This window comes from Acanthisitta chloris, unplaced genomic scaffold (genome assembly GCF_000695815.1).
Source record: "Acanthisitta chloris isolate BGI_N310 unplaced genomic scaffold, ASM69581v1 scaffold8535, whole genome shotgun sequence".
NCBI classification, from domain to species: Eukaryota; Metazoa; Chordata; class Aves; order Passeriformes; family Acanthisittidae; genus Acanthisitta; species Acanthisitta chloris.
The window spans coordinates 28,826-49,227 of record NW_008675388.1 but is presented as its reverse complement, the minus strand read 5'-3'; the positions used below and the strand labels follow the sequence as shown (position 1 = coordinate 49,227).

The 20,402-nt window shown below is 39.5% G+C and overlaps 1 protein-coding gene across 1 annotated transcript in view; it reads right to left on the bottom strand.

The window, feature by feature from the left end:
• The window catches only part of GLI3 (GLI family zinc finger 3), a 90,710-nt gene that overhangs the window by 49,496 nt on the left and 20,812 nt on the right, over positions 1-20,402 (bottom strand). Inside the window, 3 exon segments of the mRNA XM_009075728.1 lie at positions 5,119-5,320; positions 13,269-13,415; positions 18,411-18,616. Of these exon segments, the coding sequence (XP_009073976.1) occupies positions 5,119-5,320; positions 13,269-13,415; positions 18,411-18,489 (428 nt within the window). The 5' untranslated portion in view covers positions 18,490-18,616.

Below are 20,402 nucleotides of genomic sequence, written 5' to 3'. Positions count from 1 at the left end.
TCCACTGCTGCCTAAGTTCACCCTACAAACTTGGCTATCCCTTTCTAGTGCTCTTTGTGAAACTACCCTCAACCACCATTCCCTGATGCTTTAGAGGCCAGAACAGTAAGGGTCTAGCTGTAATTAACCACACTCTGTTAATTGCTCCTTCCAGTTCTGATGCCATCAGAAAAGCAGGGCAGAGCATGGGGGGGAAAAAAAGTGCTGCTGTGCTTTCTGTTTGTTTCAAACCTTCAAGGAGATCTCAAAGGCCTCCTGTGCTCACAAGAAACTGAATTTCACATGTTAGGAGATGGCTAAGCTGTATTCACATTTATATCTGCCTAGACCAAAAGAAGTCTCTTGTAATAAGTGGAAGTACTGACTTAAACACGCTGTATCTGACAGGGAATTTGGCTCATTTTCTGAAAATTGACTCTGTAAATTTGGTATCGCAGCACTGCCAAGGTTTTGAATCAGGGCTTTTAATATCATGGGAACTGATTACCCCCTCTATACTCACTCTAGACCATGCTGTCTCTCAAAAAAGAAGTGCTACTGAAGTGCAAAGTCTAATAATTGTCACAGGTAGCAGATATAACATTAAGTACATCTTGACAAAAGATTAATAGCAGGGGTGCTGCACTGCAGGACTGAGGCAGGTAACCAAATGAGTAAATGTCAAATGAAGGATTATCCTCATTTGATGCTATTTCATATGCCTCCTTTCTGCATAATCTCTCCCAGCTGAGACCTAAACCAGGTGTTTTCAAATGCACAAAGTAGAAGCTCTACCTGGTGTGCTAAAGGAGATCCACTATTAGCTGTCAGCAGGAGCGACATCTTCTTTTCAAGTACTCAGCCAGTAGTCAGGATATAGCATTACACTGCCAGCTGACAATGACAAAGCGCCCGCCAAGTCAAGCTCTATCTGGATTGTGCTAAACTATTATTATTATTATTTGAACTGCAGTAGTACCCATGTCAAGGACCAGAGCCCTTCTGTGCTTGGCTCTGTAAAAACAGAGACCAAAATGTGGCTCTTTTCATCTGGTTTCATCCTCAACATCCCACAGTGCTCATATAGAGGATCCTATGCTGAAAAGCTGCATGGAGCACAGAATGTAATCTTTTAGCCACAGGTGTACTTTTTTTTTAGCCAATGCAAAGAACAACGAGGTCCCAGAGACACTTTCTTAACACAAGTAGCACATTTGCAAAAATGGGTCAAAAGAGCATGAGCAAAAGAGCACAAAATCAAACACACCAGAACTAAACCTGTCCATACCTTCGCATGCTGACTCATCAGCTGTTATGTTATGTGACAACATATCCCTTTCCCCCCCTGCAGGATTCATAACTCATTCAGTACACAAGATGTACAAACAGCCTTCAGTGAGAGGCCTCTCGTATTTTTCTTCTCCTTGTCCAGAGTAGGTTTTCCTTCCATTATAAATAAACCATCAGTGAATATATAATCTAACACCCTCCTAAGCATCTCCACTGTGGTCATCATTGTATAATCTAAGTGCTTCACAAAACATTAATGCTTTCAGCCTCCCTCTGAGGTGAAAGGGAAGGATTCGTTTTGCACAGAAACAAGAATCAAAGAAAGATGAAGACAAAACGTGTCACTCATTGCAGCTGCCCAATTTCAGGCATGAAGATCAGATCTCCTGGGCTAGTTAACATGACACAGCACATGAAATGTTCAAACCAGCTGTCAGTAACTTCATGCCCCAGCTGTAATCAATTCAGCTTCTCTGCAGAATTAAGAGGGGTAGGCTGGGACTCCAGAAGAGAAATTGTATGAGCCTGGTGATCATTTCTGACTAGTTCAGTTTGCCCAACATCAGGCCAGGATGTGTTGCAAGAGCATGGTCTGCTCTCCAGGCAGCAAACAACCAGGTACAAGGCTCCCCCCTCTTTTAGAGCTGCTTGGGACTGGTGAGGCAGGGTCCTGTTCAGGATATTCAGCCTGGGCACGGAAGCAGGCAGGGACCCTGCAAACAAATACTGCGCAACCCTGAAATTAAAGATGGTATCAGAGCACAATCACAAGGGGGCAGTACCTTCATTCTCCTAATGACCGACTTCTGAATGCTTTATTTTGCAGCTTTTTCTCTCTCCTACTGCAAATCTATGTTATGCTACATAGAAGTGTTTTGTGCCAGTTTGCTTAACCTGTATGGTTCCTGGGCTGACTCCTGTCTCCTCTGAAGACTTTCTGTTTCACAAGGCTGGACAGACAGCTGAGCTTCCAGAGGCTTCCCTAGGAGGTACCAGAGCTGCAGCTGCAGGGCAGGGTCCTCCTTCCTCTCTGTGGGCCTTGGATTGAAACATGCTGAATGCTTAGACTATTTAACACATACTAATAGAAACCTTTTCAGGACTTATCACTTGGCTGATGCACAATTTCTCAAGAACAGCAAAGATCATATCTACATCATTTAGGCAACACTCCTGGCAAATTTTAGCTTTTCAGGGAAAAGGTAAGCAAGAGTTCTTTTAGTCTGCACAGGAAAATCTCATCTTCCCTAACTTCATTCTGATAAATTCATAACTTTGCTGACACTTTTTGCAAACACTGAACATTAGATAGGTATCTGCCATGAAAAATGCTGCCAAGTGTAAACCATTTGGACTAAGCTAAAAGTGATTTGAAACAATATATAAAAGTAGAAGGATTGTGCAATGTTAAGTATAGTTGATGCCACTGATTTCTACTAAAGTAGAAATCTTTCCTGTTTTGCAATTCCATCTAGTGGCCTGCTGAATTGTACCATTTTCTTGCAGCAACTCCTATGAGGTGAACCTGCAAGTTTCCAGAAGCTTGGATTTTACACCACAAAAAGTTTTTTTCTACACTTTGATCACTGCTGCAGACAGGATCTTAAATGGGATGAACCTATGGTTTGATTCAGTACAGTAGCTCTTGTGCTGATTGCACTACCTACAAGACAGCAAGTTACAACAAATTAGGTTTTACCCATAGTCCTGTTGCTATTTAGTCTCGGAATTTATTAAAGCAATGAAATGTAGCTTGTGTTTAATACCTTACGTCACTGTTTATTTTGGTGTAACTCTTTTATAGACAGGTTCACATGGGAGAAGTTAAAGGACACCAAGAGATATGAGTTGCAAAGCTGAAAAAAGAGAGAGCTCTCCCACTTTCCCTCCTTTCAGCTGAGAAGAATGAAGACATACATCTCCAACTGTGCATGTTGACTAGGCATACTCTTATCAAAAAGAAGAAAATATTAATTCTAAATCATGTGAAATTTTGGATTATGAATTCCTGTAAAGTATGACCAGGAAGAGCTGAAAGCTTTGGTCAACCACAGGCTCAGTCACACAAGCATTGCTTTCTTCAGTGACATCACAAGACTCTCTGTGCTACTCCTTAGCATCCTGACACAGTCTTTGTCCACAACTCCCTCCAGTTCCACAGCTGTCTTCAACAAAACTATTCCTTTGACTCCAGCTTTGCATGGATGGCCCTTAGGTTTGTGATTCTCTATCAAAACTATATACCAACCACTTCCAGCTGTGGTGGAAGAGTAAAAGGACAACACACTTACTCCACTGTAGAGGCTATGTCAACTTTCAAGCACTATTTGCTTTACCAAAGGAGAAAGCAATGAAAAAGGAGGTTAGAAATTAAGTGCCATCCCATCTTAATGACATTGCAGATAATACACCTGTATGTAGTAAGTGTATTTAACAGATGTGGTCCAAAACTGCTGCCAGCCATCAACATAAATCATATTCCTCATTATGGAGCCTTGTAATTGGGACTGTGGTTCCACAGATTGCAAAGCTGTACTGCAGAGTTATGATATCATACCTGTGAAATATTATACAGATACTCAAGTACACCAGAGCTATGAAGCACAACTATCTAAAAGAAGTGCTTAAAAAACCCAAACAGTGCTTAAACTAATACCAATATTTACAGTGCCGTCACTTTCAAAGCTTGGCAGGCTCACAGTTTCCAACACACCAGTTGCATGCACCATTTTCTCCAGAAGTGAAAATCCCTATAACCTGTTTTTGAAGTTGTGTCATTTTTGCTGGAGGGGCATGTTTGAACCTTGCCAAAATTGAGTGTCTCAGATCTCAAGAAACTGCTGTGGAGACTTGCTCCTTTGCCTCATTGCAAATTGAAGGTGGAGGGTGCCTTTAAGCTAGGGACCAGCAGCAATCTTTGTTTGAGTGTTGTAAATGCAAAAACAACATTTTATGACAGTTTGGAAAGGTGGGGGATTTTTTTGAATACCAGAGGAACTTTTCTCAGTTAACATATAGCCATGTCACAAATACAAGAATGTTCTGCAGTTGCATCTAATTTTTTTCTGCTCTGCCTCTTCATTTTCTTCCACTCCATTTTTTTTACATAATTCCTTTTGTTCCCTCCTTCTGTAGCCTGTTTTATCCCTTTTCTGTACAACTTCTGTCTACTTCTTTCCTTGCTACTCTACTCGTCTGCCTCCACACCAGCCGTTTCTAATTATTTTCTTGTACACATAAGTGAAGTAACCAAGTGAAAATCGCAGCATTTCTGATGATACTGGATGAGAGCAGTATTTCCTTGACACAGGAAAAAAAAGATAATTTAGTCACAGAAAGTCTAATCTTTCAATATATAAATGAAAATACAAAAAAACCCCAAACCCTTGGAGATCAATACCGAGAAGTTTCTAGCCAAACATTTTAATTGAACAGTACCACGTGTCTGTGCTTTACTCTCTGATGATTGTAATGTAGGAATGTTACACCGTCCATCATATCTATGGCCAGAAGAACCCAAGTGACTTATGTCACAAACCTATGCTAGAGTTTCTTCTCTGATAACAGATTCCTGAGCGCACACACACACACCATTACTGCTAGACAGATAGAATATCACCTGCACTACAGGCCAAAAAGTCTCTTGTGGTTACCTTTCTGAGCAAGGAAAAAAAAAATTAATACTTTCAATCAAGCTCCAGTGAACATACATTATAGAAACCCCAAAAAGAATGTATTTGCAAAAAAACCTCCAAGTCACTTAAAGAGGTGAGTATACATTTACACTTGTGTATGACCCACAAATTAGAGTACACAACATAGGTAGAAAATACCATTCTTCCTTCTTACCTTATTGCACTTGCAGATAAGTGGCCATAAGAACCACTGGCTGATGAGCTGCTACGAGAATTATTGAGAATTGTGACCAAGGAATTTGGAGATGTCCGTATCATGGTCTGAAGGTCAAAGCTGTGATCAGATAGGGGGGATATGGACAACGTACGTTTTCGGCTTGGTCTAGCTGACAATCTCGGACTCGGAAACCTGGCGCCTGTTATGTAAACACAAATAATTATACACCAGGGTACTACATCACATTTATTTGTTATCAGTGATGGGTAGAGGGAGACACCAACATGCTGTGACAAGCCCACTCTCTCCACTTGTGATCTACTGGCTACGATTGAGGAAAATTAGGAAGAAAAATCTTTCTTCCTGTGGCTTACCTCAGGGGAGCTCTGTTTATTAATGTGCAAGCAAAATGATAAATTGCTAAACAAAAGGAAAAGACTTTTATGAGTTATCCCTCTCATTTCTGGTGATTTATGAATCTGATGGCTTCTCAGACATTCGCATCATTAATTCAACCATGAGCAATGAGACAGTGGTTCAGATCTGGGATACCAGCAAACCCAAAACCACAATGTGTTAATACATACAGCCAAAGCTAAACATGTAAAATACAGTAGAGAAATGAAGCTTTTCCTGTAATTTTGCCAGATTGATACTTGATGCAAAACTAAAAATCAGGACTAAGAAAACCACCATAAAGGCTAGCTCTATCAGCAGAATTCAAATTGACATTCACAGCATTAGACTGAGAAACAGTAGGTTTTATCTGAATTTGTCCAAGATCCCATTATATTCTTCTCTTGGGGTTTACAGGGGCCCATGATTGCTAGATTTCTTTAAAATTGGAGATTAAGCTTTTCAAAGCAGCAAAGAGAAGGTGACCATACAGATATCATTTAAATAAATACATATTGCATTTAGAAATTTTATGTGCTGCTCTGAAAATCTCTACTCTGGTCTATTTTACCATGTCATCCCAACTCTCAGCAGTCCTGACAGAAGATATATCACCTTAAATTTATTCTCTTTATATAATTATTTTCTATCTTGGTTGAGAGTGAGAAGGAGAGAATTAGCTTCCCCACTGCGTACTGAACTATTTCCTTTAACAGTACTGCCATTTCTACCTTTTTAATCCCTTTAACCTGTAGTAAAGGACTGAATCCTAATGATCCTGACAGCCAGGGTCATGCAGGTCTTGGGTTTGATGCCTACTTTACAGCTACTTCTCCCAGAGTCCCTGTCATTCTCTGTAACTTGCTAATAATTCACACTTGGCCACAAGCCTCCATCATAAGCCTGCCTTTTCTAATTCTTGCTCTTGTCTTTGTGTCCAGGACTATTTTTAGCAGGTTATTTAAGTTTATATGTCTCACATGAAACAGAAGAGCCCAACTGACTCTAATTAGACTCATCTCAAGGCTGGAGCTGGATTAGAATCTGCTATTACATCTTCCTAACACACTTAAGTGGGTTGCCCTTCTTCCTGTGCATCCTAGACAAGATTTTAATATGGTATTAAAAGCTGCCATTTTATTGTTGTTGTGACTGCATGACCAGATCTCACCTATAGTCCTTCTCCTGACCTGTGCTTAGATTTGCCTCAACTAGCCAACATCAGCATCAATTCTTTTTAGTACCTGGGTAATACAGAGTTTTGTTCCTTCCTGCTCTTTCTCCAAAATAGGCCTTAGTCCATACTGCTCCAATCTTTCAATGAATATTCATGTTCTAGATTCATCATGCAAAATTTAGGTATAGCCATTTATTTATTCATAAAAGCTACTACAAGCTATTTTATGTAATCTGTTTTACCTCCTTTTTATGAACTTGTTATTGTACTGTGTCTGCTTGATATTCTATTAGTGCTGTTTTTCATGTCTTTCAAAGGCAGAGATCTTTTATTTGTGCTAAAATAAGAAACAATGATCAGCAGCTATGAGAAACTGCAACACATCTAATAAGGACATACAAGATACATGCCAGGACAAAACAAAGATAGCAATACTTCGTGCTTATATCTTTCATGCACAACTCTCCTCTTCTGACTCTTCAGCCAGAATGAATTAAAACAATGCTCTAAAGTTAGTGCTTGTAATGTAATTTGCCTTAGATGAGGATACAATTCAAGTGCTTTATAGGTTATTATGGTTTTACAAGAGGATAGCTAAATACAGGCATTATACTCCTTACAGTGCCCTGCAGAGTCTCAAAAACTGCAACGACTTCCCTTCCTCCTTCTCTTTGCCATTTCTGGAGTGAACCCATCTCCTTTACTCCTTCTCTAAGTCATGTTATGGCTTTTGCAGCTCTGCACCCTGCTCATTAAGCCTCCTCCTTGCTTGCCAGCTGGTGCCAGGGCATCCCTGCGTCCGCTCTGGAAGCACCAGATCTGCAGCCAGCGATGGAGAAAGACACTCTTTACACCTGTGAAGGGCAGAGCATGGGCTTCAGCCACACCAGGCAATAGTCTCAGGCTTCCTCTTTTCCTCCAGGCAGCACCAAATTTAGGTCCTGTCTAGATCTGGGAATTTGGCAGTCCCCTCCATCTACCTGGGACAGGAATAACCTCCTAAGGGCTAACAGTCTCCTGTAAAAAGGGAATATTTCTGCTTCTCAGTGGGAGCCAACAACTGAAACTAGGCATGAGCTCTACAGAGTTTGACCACGGGAGAGGGAGATTCAGTTCAAGGGAGGCCATGACTTTCAAAATTGAAAATACAATTCAATGGAATTACTGTTTTTTCATATCTTTGTGGTTAAATTAGGTCTCACATGCCTAAAAAGTCTTAAGCGTGAGCTGACCACTCTTTACAGGATATTTTCTAAACACTTCATTTAGCATAACATCACTTTTAGTTAGTATGTTACTATGAAAAGGAATAGGTCACAATTTGTCAGTGTGTCTGAATACTAAACCAAACTTTTCAGCCATGCCCAGCATTTATTTTAAAAACAAACACTTCAATACTTATTTAGCAATCTGAGATGTTCATCTGCTCACAGTGTTCTTCCACCAAAGCATTACATTCCCTACTGGATAATGCTTTAAAATGAGAAAAAAAAAAAAGCAGGAACACTGATTCACAGAAAATCCATTTACCTCTGTAATGCTGATTTAAAAAAATCAGCTTTGACAAAGTATGCAAATGGAAGCTGACAGTGAAGATTTGTTTAGAAATGTCACCTTTTTACAGTAGTCATTATAGAAATAAAAAGTCAGCAGTTGACAGTAAAGACCTGAGCATGCCGACGAAAAAATCCAGCAGGTGTCAGAAGGAAAGATCTTACTCTGAGGTGGAGATCAATTCTAAAATAACAGATATCTATCTCCATCATAAATTTCAAAAATGGAATATGCCAACCAGCAAATTTGCCCATGAATTTGATTTCTGAGTTGAAGTTTTTAACATTGCTTAATCATTTATAAGGCAATCTTCAGACATGTATCATTTATTCCATCCCTTTAAATCAAACTTCATCAAACCTTTTCTTATCCATCTCTCTAAATCAAATTTCTTTGAATATGTCTCAGGCAATAGTTTTTGTTGGAGGCTGAGAACACAGGAAGTTTGATTTTTTTTTTTAAGTTAAACCTGCTTTTCTTTCTTTTCCTTCTGGTTTCTGCTCACAGATGTGCAAAATCTTTCTTTTCACTTCATCAAAGTTTATAATAAATTTTGTCTTAGTTTTCAAAATTACAAAACTGTCATCAGTATGAGAGAAAAAGGAATGTCTTTAATACTCCACCCTCACTTTCCAACTGTGCCTGAAAAACAGAAATCAAGCCCAGTCCAAAGCTTCTCGCATTGGTTCAACTATTTGGGTTGGTGTATTGAATTTAGCTGAAAGGGAGTTAGTTCTCCCCACACCAGCCCAGTGCTGTGCTTTGCATTGGTAGTTAGAATGGTGCTGATAGCACACCAGTGTTTTGGCTGCTGCTGAGCACTGCTCACACAGCACGAGTGCTATCTCTCCAACATTCTGCCCCCCATCAGTAGGCTGAGGGTGGGCAAGATCCTGGGAGGGGATATAACTCAGCCAGCTGACCCAAACTGACCAAAGGGATATTCCATACCATATGACATCAGGCCAGATATACACGTTATGTAAAGGACCAGGAAAGGGGTGCATTTGTTATTTAGAATATTTGCCTTCCAGAGCAATCACTATGAGTGCTGAAGCCCTGCTTCCCAGGAAGTGGATGGACATGGCTTGCTGATGGGAAGTAGAGAATAAAAATTTTTGTTTTCTCTATGCTTGTTCACAAGCAACTTTTTGCTTTAGTAAACTGCCTTAACTCAACCTGCGAGTTGTTTTTCATCATATTTTCTCTCTCTTGCCCCCTGAGAAGGGGGCTTGGTGAGCATCTGACATCCAGCCAAGGTCAATCCACCACAGCTGGCCAAAACTCTTTAGATCAATTGGGAAACTATCAGTGTCTCTAATGCCAAAAGGTGTAGGTCAACACTGAATACCTTTGAAAAAGAGGAACCTCCATTGTGAGTGAGCAGAGTAAGGATATTAATATTCTCAGAATCTAGAAAATCTAGAATTTAGAATCAAGAAACCTCAGGGAACACTCCTGCCTTCTCCTGAACACCATTTAAAGACAGAATAAAACGTATTCCCCAAGTGAAAAATGCAGCTATCAAACCTAAAAGGCTGTGATTTCTGTAATTGTTTTAGTGCTTAATAGAAAGTTTTGGCATACAGTATCTTTACAGACACAACAAGCAATTTCAGTTGTTGCTACTGTGGTACTGTCAATACCTTCCACATCTACTCCCTTCCTAGTTACTTTGATGCTATACTTAAGGGTAGCAAACCTGATTGTTTCAGAACAAGCAAGAAGAGGGGATGACTTGCTCAGGGACTCTAGCCACCAAAAGTGTAGAAAAGCTTGACAGCAGCAATGAAAATTTTGTTCCACTTTTCATGCCACTCAGGACAAGATGAAGAAAAATTACAGTTCAGCATATATAATTGTATTGGTGCTATTCTTCCACAATGTATTAGACAGTTCATAGACAGTAAAGTTCAGAGCTTCAAGAGGTCTACTGCTCTTTAGGCAAGATTTAACTTCTCATTAACACTTCGTCCACTCATATCATTCCCATTTTGAAACCAGTTTTCCAGCACCACAGAGCAAAACAAAAGTCTCCAAGCTGCACAAACTGTATGCAACATGCTTTGTAACCCAGTGCAAGCTGGTGCTGGAATTATTATTTGTACTACAGGAGGGGGTAGAGATTCCAAATTTCTGTGCTAGATGCTGTTTAAACACACAATTGTGAGACTGACTTGCTTCACAAAAGAACAACGTCTTGCTTATATCTGTTTGGTTGTTGTGTGGAATAAATGAGCAGCAGCCTTTCAGTCAGTTGAGTCAACTTGCTCAGAATTTGATAGCAGATAACAAGGGAAACTACTCACGCCTCTTCTGTTTCCTTTGACAAGACTGGGCAAAGGCGAAAGAGTGCTTTTAAGATCACCATACAAATCCTTAAGAAGAAAGATCCAAATGAATGGCATTGCTTTGCATTGATCACTGTACTTTGTTATTAAATGCATATAAGGGACATTCTTATCATGGTTTTTTTTAAAGTCTTAATATCAGTTTCCTGCTAACTGTTTTTGTTCTCGTTTCTAATCTAGAATTCTGACAAAGAAGAAAGGGGTTTTCTTTAGCATGATGAATGATAGGGCATTCAGATTCCTACTAAATGACAATTAATTTACTGTATACCCGTGCAATTTAAGATAGTTTTAATTAGTTTTTACAAAGTAAAAGGGTAACTTCATACTCTATTTAGATAAAAGCGGCTATTGCCTGACTAAACACATTCTCATCAAATACAGAAGGTGAGCTGAGTGACCTTACTAGGATTTACTCTTATTTTAATTCTCTATTTACTGTTTAAAAATAACCCATTTGCATAATAGTGCTACACATTTTTTGTCTTTAACTCTGAAATAATGCTTAATTGAAAAGTTGCTGCTATAATGAGTCTCAGATGTGTGATCTTAATTTTTAAAAACAAACACAAAACAAATTAAAGTGCGCATTTCAAATATATCATAGCTAAAGCTGGTGACAGCAAATATCCTTATTAGAGACGGTGTTTAGGTACCTTTTATGAATGGGCTGAAGTTATGGGCAAAGGTCAAAACATTTCCCCTTAAGTAAGAAGTGATAACATTCTTGGGATGCAAAAGCTGCAATTCTCTGCAGAGTACAGCATACACAATCTCTACTAACACATGAAGATCCTTGTGCAAATGCCATTATTTATAAGAGTACTGCAATGTCTTCTGTTTTTCTTAAGTTTTCTGGCATACAACTGGCTATCTACCTTTCCATTGACTGAATAAACCCATTCAATCAAGTCTACATCCAAGTATGTAATTCGGTACTACTATTGACATGCATTCAGACGCTCTCTCACAATACAAACCAAACCCATTGCAAATATAAAATATCCCTGCTCATTGCAAGGGGATTGGACTAGATGACATTTAAAGTTCCCTTCCATCCCAAACTATTCTGGGATTCTATGATCCTTTTACTTTAATGAAGTCATGCTCGCTCGTACAAGCTGGGGATTTGTCCTTGACACTAGAACACAGCAGCAAATTTACATTGCCTGAACCATGTATAACAGAGTTTCCCTTCTGCAAGATGCAATTAATATGCATCCAATGCTTTAGCTCTCCCTGTTCCTCTCAAAGTCCAAATCAGAAAGTATCATACTGTTACGCATTCAACTACTGAAGTCTGCACATTAATTTATGGTTTAAGTCCAGACTGCTTGTGTGATTTTATTGTGTTTCTGAAGTGGGTTCAAGCTATGTTACGTTACTGTAAATTCTTTATGCATGCTACCAGTGCAGTCAGAACAGAAACTAAATTAAAAAAATCCTTCACTATCAAGGTAACAGAATGAAAGTAGCTTTCCTGCCCAGTTCCACAACTATCTCTCTTGCCTGATTCTTGTAAAGATTGCTGGTCAGTCAACTACTTCACACACCAAGGCATGTGTTTTGCAGGGCTAGCTATCTATATTCCTGTGTGTTCCAGAGGTGAATCTCCCAACTCCCACACTCCTTGAGGTCAGCAGCTATGGCATGCAGCCAACAAGAAGAAACTGCAAACAAAAAGTTTAGAAATCTGCAACACAACAAGGTAGTGTAATGCTATTGTATTGCTCTGTACTATCAAGCAAGAGTCAACAGTCACCACCTTTTGTTGTCACCATCTTTTATGTCCCTCATTGGATGGAACAGAGCACATCATGAAAAGCACAGAAGCATCTACAACTAGAAGGAAGTACTCTGTATAATCCCTTATGGTTTATCAAAAGCAGCATTAGTGAGCAGTTTGGAATGGGGTCCTCTCTTTTCCCCCTTCACCAGAGAAACAAAGACAGATTAGAGGACTGAAACATGCTGAGTGGATAAAGAAGTTGTTAATATTATTGAAAACTAAGTCAGGATCTTTAAGAATTCAGCAAACTGCTTCACCTTACAAGTAGTCTGAAAGTCTGTTGGTCTATGATACACAACACACAAGCACAGCTACCACTCTCTAAAAAGGCGGGGAGCATGCTCTCCCAACAGAAAACCAGATGTAAACTTTCTTTTAACAGAGCTCATCAGGGAAATTCTCAGCCTAACTATGAAAGTGAGTTACTGATTGTGAATAGAAAAGGACACGTTCAAAAGCACTCAAGCCCTGCTGGATATAAAATTTATAACCTGCTTTCAGGAGCAGTCCTGTTTCTCTCCCTACCTACTTTCAAAGTTTACTTTTAGGCTTGACATAACCCTTGTACATTTGGCAATCAATTGTCTGGCCCTCCAGCCTCATGAGGAGGCCTATGTTTACTCCCACTTCTCTATCAGCATGGAGGCCCTTTGGGTCAGACCATTACAGACATTGGAATGGGCTGCCTGGGCAGGTGGTGGATTCACCATCCCTGGAGGTTTTCAAGACAAGACTGGATGTGGCACTTAGTGCCATGGTCTAGTAATGATGGTAACGTTGGACTCGATGATTTTTGAGGCCTCTTCCAACCTAGTTGATTCAATGATTCTATGTGGTCCCCTTTGTAGGACTGTCTGTATTTCTAGAAAATGTCACTTACTGTCCATGGCATGAAGATATTCCATATGAAGAGCACCGGCCCCTGCAGTGGCAGCTGAAGGAATGATGTCTGCATAGGGACTGCGCTGTCCTGCTAACAGAGCCATCTGATGATAATATTCAGCTGGACTGACGCCGGCATGTGGAGCTAAAAAAACCAACATAGAAGTACTATTAATGATGTAAGATAAACAAGAAGGAAAGTTTTATCACATTGCTGGCTATTAAAACAGTTTGTTTATTTTTTTAATGTAACACACTGTCTGCTCTATGCCCCCATTCGTCAATATATTTCAACGAATGATACTGTAAAGGCTCCATTCAAAAAACAGCAAGGCATAAAATATTAATGAGCTTGGTGATCTCATATTTTTATATTTATTATTAAGTGACTCAAAAAGTGACAAGCTGACAGCAATGGAAACTAGTATGATTTATTTAGTGACATAAAAAAGCAGGAAAACCTTCCTAGACTTTTATTCCCATTTACCTCATCCCTGGCCCAAAGGAATCTGTCTCTAAGGTAATAATGCAGCTGAACTTTCCTAAGTATTCAAGCTTCTGGAGCCTCTGCTTAAGGGACTAGAACATTTTCACTCACAGTGTCAGATTGTGTCTATGCTTAGGAGAAAACAGGGGTAAGTCATGTTTTCAGGGCAAGTAAGAGCTGCTCATGAACAACCTAGGGTGAGTTTTTTTGGAGGACAGACTGAAGTCAATGAATGTGGCCACCCCATCCTTCAAAGTTCATATATAAATGTACTTGACACACAAGCCTGTTTGCAGAGTCAAAACCACAGACTGGAAAGTCTCTTCATCCCATCAGTGAGGCTGAGTGATGTAGTCCTCCGATAACTTTAATATTAATGATAATATTAGCCTTTGTCTCCTGTAAAAATAACGTGAGCTTTCCGTTCCCCTGCAGTTTTTCAAGCATGCCTTCATCTAATAGGCAGCCCTGGACAAATACAAAAATAGACATCATTTTAACATCATCTCCTCTCAGCAGGTTTCAGATGCTAACATAAGTAGAGTGTCATTTCGTGGGCTTGTGCAAAAAGTGCTCAAAATAGGTTGAGCTCCCTCTCCTTGATCCTGACTCTGACTTACTATGCAGCCTGAGGTGAACAGCCTTCTTCTCTGCTCTCTACTTGTCTCACATGGAAAACAGTTTAAATTTTCCCTGCACTCTGCTCACCAGAAGATGGTATGTAAGTTTGCCTAAAACACTTCAGATTCCTTCAGTTAATGGGCTACACCCTCAACAGATTATTTTTATATTCTTTCATATTACTGAATGAGATTTTTTCCTTCATCTCACAACTAAATCTTGAATGAAAAAAAATATCTTAGGCTGAAATTCTTTGAATTACCAACTTAACCTGAAGATTGTTACTTACACAGTGCTACTAAAAGGATCATTTATATTTACATTAGAAAAACAGATCCTAAATGCAACCCTAGAAACAAAGAAACAACATTTACACAAAAAAAGCAGGTAAGGATGACATTAGAGTTTGGAGAAAAATTTATGCAGCAACAGATTCCTGAAGCGTATAATCTGTCTTTGTTTTTTACCAAAGTAAATGAAAGAATGTGCTTTTGATGTTAAAATGTTAAACATAACCTATTGAAAGAATGTGCTTTTGATGTTAAAATCTTAAATATAACCTATTTCAGGAAAGGTTCTGAAAAACAGAAGTACATGGAACAGAAATGGCATAAAAATTGAGCTGAGATAAATTAATGGTGGTTGGTATTTTTTTCCAAAGTACAAATTGATTTCATAATTAAATACAAGCTTTCTACTTTCTGTGAAATGGAAAAGAAATTATTCAGACCAAATTTTAAAAGATGAGTAACCCACACTGAATCACCGATTTTAAAGTTTTACCATAGTAGGCAACCGTCATATCTTTTCATACACACTGAAAATACTTCCTGAGCTTTCTGACATAAGTGTCTGAGTTAACTAACAATAACATTGGCTGCAAAATTTAAAATGACCTGCTGCAGAAAACATAGCGAGCACATAATTTCATTACTAAATGTTCCATATGTTAAGAAATGCTCTGGTGCTCTTTAAAGATCATTCCTTACTACCTTCTTCAAACATAAAAAATTAGCCTACTAAATGATGTATTGCGTGAAGGGTAAACGGAGGGTAAATGGGAAGGCCCACAGCCCTGAATTTTCTCCTGTTTATTCCTGGGTAGCTTCAGTCCCTGTTCTTTTTTCACAAGGGAAAGCATTCGATTCTGCACTGTGGGCACTGCTGAGCTCCATTTGAGCACTCTGCTCTACTCGTGCCATTGACTTCCTCCTTACCCCTAATCTAAACCATCCAAGGGGTCCTCAGCCACCCCTGGCCTACCAAATCTCCTGGGTAAGGTGAAGTGACAAGACAGAAAGACACTCTACCATTACTGCTGCTGTGGCAGTCAATAATTAAAGCTGGCAAGATTTGTAGTGAATGTGAAACTGCTCCTTGTTATGTTCCAGGTTGTTTTGGCTCCTGGCCATCCCCAGATCTGTGAGTCGACAGACTGAGCCCAATAGTACACTGACCTAATTATCTACCTGGCCTAAAGCAATTAGGGTAGCAAGAGAAATCTCACTGTGACTTTCAGAAGAGCAATAACAACTTCCAAGTTTTCACAATTCAAATGCTATATAAGCCATGGTGTCCTTTATGTTATTAATATATTATGTGCATGTACTCCTTTAAATCTCTTATCATCAATCATTATTTGCATTCTAGCAATGCTCAAGACATGACTTGGACTACCTCATCCCAGGAGCCCCCATCTGAAAAAAGTGTTTCATTGTATACCTGATCAATCATACAACAAACTATGGATTCCAGAGAACAAACTTGCAGCTTTTCAAAAGCATGTTGTTTTACAGAGATATCTTCAATGCCTCAGTCAAGTTACTGTATTTTCACTGGATACTGAATAACACCTGGACTGTGGTAACTGATCAAAGATGAGCTCTGAGGAGACGTGAAGTAACACATATTTGCTTAAAACCTGAGGAAAGATGCTTACACTAGTAAGTTTAGCTTGCAATTAGGACAGACTAAGGCTGTGTATACGGACAGTGATCAAAGCTTGGGGGATGAGAGTTAAGACAGCGTGCACTCAACTGTGTTGTCCACACCTGAGTGTCTTGTGCCATCTGAAAGCCTCTGAGTATCCACGGTACCTACATGAGGCTGGCAGGTATGAGACAGGCCTTAGAGGAGAAAATTCCCTTTCTGAGGTAGCAGCTGGAGTTTCACAGACCTGAACTGACACCAAATACCTACATTGCAGACAGATGAATCTTAGCACAATCATAGTTATGAGGGAGCTCCAAGTTCAACTGCTAAAATGCAAGTGTCCATATTTGGGGGAACTGAATAGTTCTCCAAGACTTCACTGGCTGCACTACCAAGAACTCACTGGACTACACTGGCAAAAGAGCACACCAAGATCACAGACATATTTCTGTACTGTAGACACCTAAATTTAGGTCCCAGAATCTGGAATCAAGTCCTACCCTGCGACGTCTCTGGGAGATTTCTGCCTTTCTGGAGTGTCAGTTGGGTGCCAGCTCAGAGACACCAGTGTATCTCAGACAGGACTATCTGCCTACATCTTTCAAATAAATTCAGTGCTGTGTACCTGAGACCAAGAATATACACAGCTCAATGTCATATGATCCTGTGACAGGTGGTTTCCTTCAAACCTTTGTGTGTGCAGATACTAAGCATAAATTAAATTCTGCAGTGACCTGAAGAGTATTGAAAGATAGCAAATTGTTCTGCATATTAGCATCTGTGAAGTCCCAAAGATACATCACAGTTTTCTCAATTTATACCATTACATTATAGTTCTATCATGTTTATCCTATATCAAAAGTTCCAAAGCTTCCCAAGTCAAAACTTGTAATTCTGAGCATTCGAACTGTTCCTTAAAAATATATTTTTTTAAATACTTTGGCTAAAACAAAAAGGGTAGAATTAGCAAGAATTCATGCAACACACAAAGTGCTGCTAGGAAAGCTCTATGTGCATGCCATATACCTTGACTGACAATAGGTCATTAAAATTTATTCTCATAAGATTATGTGCCCATAAATAATGGACTAACTGTAAAGGTATATATTCTTATAAGCAAGGATTAATTAGTTATCCGTTTGGATAGGGTGCACTGCTCATTTTTCAAATTCAGCTAAAGGCAGTTTAACTCTGGTAAGTTTCTGAATACACTGGGAAGATCTTTCCAGTGGTTAAAGTAACAATTAAATTAGCTTCACTACATAGTTGTTTCTGGGTATGTTAGGTAGCTCTTTTCAGCAAATGCTACAAACTGTTTACTATTGAAACACCTCCTAATAACAAGACAGCCCTTTGGCAACTCTGTTAATGGCTCACTTCAGCAAAATTCCCACTGAAATGAAAAAGAAATTTGTGAGGATAATGACAAGAGTGATCATAGGACTTCACTTCAACCTAAATAACCTGGAAAGTAACAGCCATGATCATACCAAGACCTAAAGCATAGATATTTCAAGTATACTGCCCACCATTTAGATTAAAAGGACCACTTCTGATTGTTAGCCACTTCTACATGAGTATCATTTCATTTGGCCATACTGTTGGCTATGATAAACTCAGATAATTCTACAGTCAACAGAATTAAATATATCAAGTCAGTGCATGCTTTACATGATCAAAAAATACTATTTCAATTAACAAGCCTTTTATACCTGAAGAACTCCATGGTTATACACTGATGTATACTCGTGAAGAATCTGGCTCCATTCAGTGCAGATACAGTGGATTTTTTGGGAGATCAGAATAACACCCCAGGTCAGCTCCACAAACAAAAGATATCACAAGACATATTCCACACTTCCAGCTTAAATTTTGAATGAGGCAGAGCTTTTTTTTTTTCCTTCTCCCCAAAGTTTCAACATTTGTGAGATGTACAAATGAGCCATGATCGGCTGATGAAGTATTGAAACATTTATGACATAATGAATATGTCTGACAAACCTGCTGAAGCTGCTTTGAACAAGGGGGAAAAATGTTGACAAGATTAATATAACTTAAGTTGCTACAATGACAGAAAACAGGAAGCCTGTCTTAACCCACCATCTGTTGGACTGAGTCCACGGGCTGCTGAGATCATGGAGAGAGACGGGCTGCTGTGCAGGGACCTGATGTAGTCCATGTAGGGGTTAATGTATGGGTGAGGGGTGCTGAAGGGAGACTCTGATGTTGCAGCAGGATTTCGGTGCGGGGAAATTCTAAGGAATGGAAGCTCTGAGTACGTCGGGCTACTAGATAAGGCAGAAGGCCTGGAAGAAAAAAGGAAGAAAAACAAACAAAAACCAGCCAGGTTATCTATACAATAAATAAAAACACTGTAAAGGTAACACATTAATTTCTTGAAGAACAACACCTAAGTTGCACATATACTAAAGTCAACTGCCTCGAAAGAAAAAAGATAGGAAATTAATTCTTCCCTATACCCATTATTAGCAACATTTCTCTGACGAATTTTAATATATTCATATTTGGTTTAATCTTTACATGTCTCAACACCCTTTTCCCAAGGAGTTCAGGAGAAAATCACTTTAATTAGTCCAAAATATGCATCCTGTATACTACATAGTAATTCTTACTGCAATATGGAAGATACACGGAGATTCAGAATCATTCATATCTACAAAACCATGTGGCGATTGAAAACAGAGCTTTTGAGAGTCACACTGCTTCCACTCCCTTCATTTGCCAGCTTATTCTTCATGAAAGTACCAGATAGCAAGTTAATACAGAAATAATTTCAGAAGACCTAAATTTTGTAAGCCGTTGAGACAGATGGGTCCTTTGAGCATTTTTTTGTTGCTGTCCCTTCCCATGAAAAATGCACAAAACTTGGTAGAAAAGGAAGAAAGACCTATGCATGGTGCCAGAGACCAATGTCTTTTAACAAGACCCCATTAATTAACTACCTCGTTCTTGCAAAGGGAGAGCTGTGGTGCCCTCTCATGCTACGTGTGTGAAGCTGTGGTGAACCAAGGCTGAAAGCTGGATTTACAGCTGACAAAAGATAAATATCCTGTTGTAAGTAACCCTCCCCATCATCCCACCCTGTCGATATGACGGCATCTGGGCTCTGTGTGGAAACCTTTCTCTCACAGCATCCCATGTCCAAAGGCACTGGAAAAAGTTCAAATTTCATAATAAGGGGTTGGACTGCCTGCCCTTGCCAACCTGCTCTTTGGCAAAAGACAATGATTAAGCCTGTCATGCATTTGCTGTAGTCCAACTGGTTGACCCGAACTAAATGCCTTTTTGTCCCTGTTTTTCCAATTAATTTAGCATATATACAGCACAGACACAGGCAGCAGTTGTGAGAGCACTGAAGACAGCCCGTTTCTTTGATGCTGTTGGCTTACAAACAGTAATCAAACAATAAATGTATTTTTTCCCTTTAACATACACGTATCATGATAAATTGAGGTGGCTGTAGTCACTTAAAAGGCCAACAGAACATAATCTTACATAAGAGTCGATTCTGCCCTGCCATCAGCTCAGAAATGCTAGCATATGTGCAGGGCAGTGACCAAAGTCACAAATTCGTAACATGACGCCAACTTGCTTGCCACTAAATCCATGAGGGCTCATAAAATCTGAAGAATGAAGATTTGTCCTGATGTGCTTTCCTACTTCTTTTCCCTTCTCTTCCTTTTCCTATTTCACTTTTGTGTGTTTCTTGACCCCCTATAGCTTCCTGCAAGGTAAGCCTGTTTAGCCTTCTTGTGGGAAATTACCATAGCTCCGAAGTTTGTTAGATAGCTGTATTCGTTGTGTGCCAGCAGCAGGTACCAGCAGTGCAATCACTCTTGGCACCTGAGCAAGAGACCCACAACAAGCCTAATCATGCACTAGCATGCCTTCACAACATACTTAAAACACACCAAGAACCTGAAACCAGAAGCCATTTTCCACCACCATGTGAAATAGTCATCTCTTTTTCTCGGTGAACATTTTCTCTGCATGGTTTTGAAGTACCTTTGTTTTACAGTGGAAATGCATTTTTAATCTTGGTACTGTGAAACACCACCAGCTATGAAGCAT